This window comes from Sinocyclocheilus rhinocerous, unplaced genomic scaffold, assembly GCF_001515625.1.
Source record: "Sinocyclocheilus rhinocerous isolate Xijiao unplaced genomic scaffold, SAMN03320098_v1.1 scaffold2300, whole genome shotgun sequence".
NCBI lineage: Eukaryota > Metazoa > Chordata > Actinopteri > Cypriniformes > Cyprinidae > Sinocyclocheilus > Sinocyclocheilus rhinocerous.
The window spans coordinates 190,303-192,693 of record NW_015629642.1 but is presented as its reverse complement, the minus strand read 5'-3'; the positions used below and the strand labels follow the sequence as shown (position 1 = coordinate 192,693).

General features: G+C 37.4%; 1 protein-coding gene across 1 annotated transcript in view; it reads left to right on the top strand.

The window, feature by feature from the left end:
• Positions 1 to 1,308: 1,308 nt before the first annotated feature.
• LOC107739385 (phosphatidylinositol transfer protein beta isoform-like) overlaps positions 1,309 to 2,391 on the top strand; it is a 14,776-nt gene continuing 13,693 nt past the window's right edge. The window contains exons 1-3 of the mRNA XM_016551485.1: positions 1,309 to 1,414; positions 1,837 to 1,867; positions 2,083 to 2,228. Of these exons, the coding sequence (XP_016406971.1) occupies positions 1,326 to 1,414; positions 1,837 to 1,867; positions 2,083 to 2,228 (266 nt within the window). The 5' untranslated portion in view covers positions 1,309 to 1,325. The remainder of the gene's footprint in view (positions 1,415 to 1,836; positions 1,868 to 2,082; positions 2,229 to 2,391) is intronic.

Below are 2,391 nucleotides of genomic sequence, written 5' to 3'. Positions count from 1 at the left end.
TCTCAACATGGGGACAGGAGAGCTGTCAGTCAATAAATGGGAAAACAAAGTAAATGGCATTACTTATTTTAAAAAGTAACTAAGCTATTTTCTTGTAAATGCAAAAAGTAATGCGTTAGTTACCTTACTAGCAGAGCTGGGTAGATTACTTACAATCTGTAGTCCATTACTCATTCCAAATTACATGACAAAAATTGTAGTTAGTAACGTAATCCATTGCAGACTACTTTTTGATTATTTTTAGATTACTCTGACCAAATTAATTTATCACATTGGTTTAAATAGGACAATCTTGTACCATATTGATGTAAAATAGAGTAAGAGTAAGAAAATATATTCAATTGTTATTAACAACATGAAGTGCATTAAACATTATATTATGTCGAGGATTCCCAAACTGGGGTTCGTAAAGGAACTGCAGGGGATTCATGAGTTTAATGAAAAGCTAATAATTAAATCATAATAATGTAAAATTAAAATAAATTGTTTAAAAATATCATCAATTAAAATAAAACACTTACTAAAAAAATGAAATGTGTTTACATGCATGTCATGTGACCATTAACCAACGCCAGAGAACTGTGAACATGCAAATGTGATAATTATCAAAATATTTATTTTAAAATCTCAGGGTACTTCAAGTAAATATAGGTAAACGAGGTTCAGATAACAGGAAAGTTTGGGAATCCCTGCATTACATGTGTGAATGTCCACAAAACTGGAAGACTTTCTGAATGAATGCGGTACAATATTTTAGAAAGGAACATTTAAAAGATGAAAAAGAAGAATTAGGGAGAATCAATAAATTATGAATAATTTATTGCTGTTGTGTGAATAATATGTAATCATGTAGCCTAATCAATAAAAAAGTAACTGTAGTCTGATTATGAGTATTTTAAAATGTAATTTAATCTAATTACAAGTACTTAATTTTTGGAATCTGGAAACAGTTACTACCCAGCTCTGCTTAGTTACTTAAAAAAAGTAATCTGATTGTGCTATCTATCTATCTATCTATCTATCTATCTATCTACCTATGGGATAAAGATATGAATGGGGCATTTGTCAGGTTTGCAGACCATCCTAAACCAGCCAAGAACAAAAAAATGTAAACTGTTACTTTTTCAGCATGGTAGAACAAAATTGAAAAGAAAAGAAAAGACTGAGCAGGGCGAGATTATTATAAGGAAACAGAAGAATACTCTCTACTGTTTAAATTATGTCAAAAAAGATTGATAGTCCCACGACTATCCCACGAAATGCCCTTCCCATCATGGTCTCTCTTCTCAAACCCCTGCGTGCCCTCCTCACGCCCCTCTCCACTGATGACGCGCGTGGCTCATTTCCGGCGACCGCGGTCTGTTGTTGAATGTACCGTTCTGTCCAGATTCGGGATGGTACTCATCAAGCAATAGTGAGTGGCTTTTACTGTATACATTAACTGGATTCAGTTACGCTATATTTTATAGTCAGCGGCTGCCGTATTTTAAACAATTTGCCATATGGCATAATAAACTGATCATTTTAAGCCCGTGATTTGGATGTGCAGGACGCGCGCTAGCCGCTTAGCCTGCCTGATACAGCATTATATAGTGTTTTATAGACCTCGTCCCCACCAACGCCGTTATTCATCAAAGCATGATAGGATGCGTATTTAATAAGAGTAATATATTGAGTTCAGACTGCTGGGTGTTAAAATGCCGGTTTATCGCAAAATAAAGCGGGGCCAGCTAACGACACGCCCGTTATACAGGCGCGGCGTGAGGCAGTTGTCCATGATATGAGAGAATAAATGAGTCTGAGCTGTATTTAACCTCTGCTCACTTCTCTTTTCAGCCAGGTGCTGTTGCCATGTTCAGTAGAAGAGGTAAGAGTACCTGCTTTTTCAGTAACCGGCTGCTGTGTCTTCTGTGATCAATGGGTATCTGTGTTTCTGGTTAAGCAAATATTTAGACAGCTTCCTTCACTTTAATGGAGTCAGCAGCACCTCTTATGTATTACATTGTTTGTCTCTATTGTGCTGTGAACTGTCGGACAGTTGCCACTACTAATTTATGTAACACCCCCTCGTCCCCCTCTCAGTACCAGGTTGGCCAACTGTACTCGGTTGCAGAGGCCAGTAAAAACAACACAGGGGGAGGAGAAGGGATTGAGGTCCTCCGAAATGAACCTTACGAGAAGGACGGAGAGAAGGGCCAGTACACCCACAAGATCTACCACATACACAGGTGAGAGCATGTGTAAAGGCTTTAATGATGTTGACAGCCATGCTGGTTTCACTTTATCACAGAATTGTTGTTGAAACCTCTAGCAGAATCATCTACTGTTTAGCAGTTACACTTACTATTGTAGTTATATGTAGTGACATATACACTGCTGTTAACTCAGGGT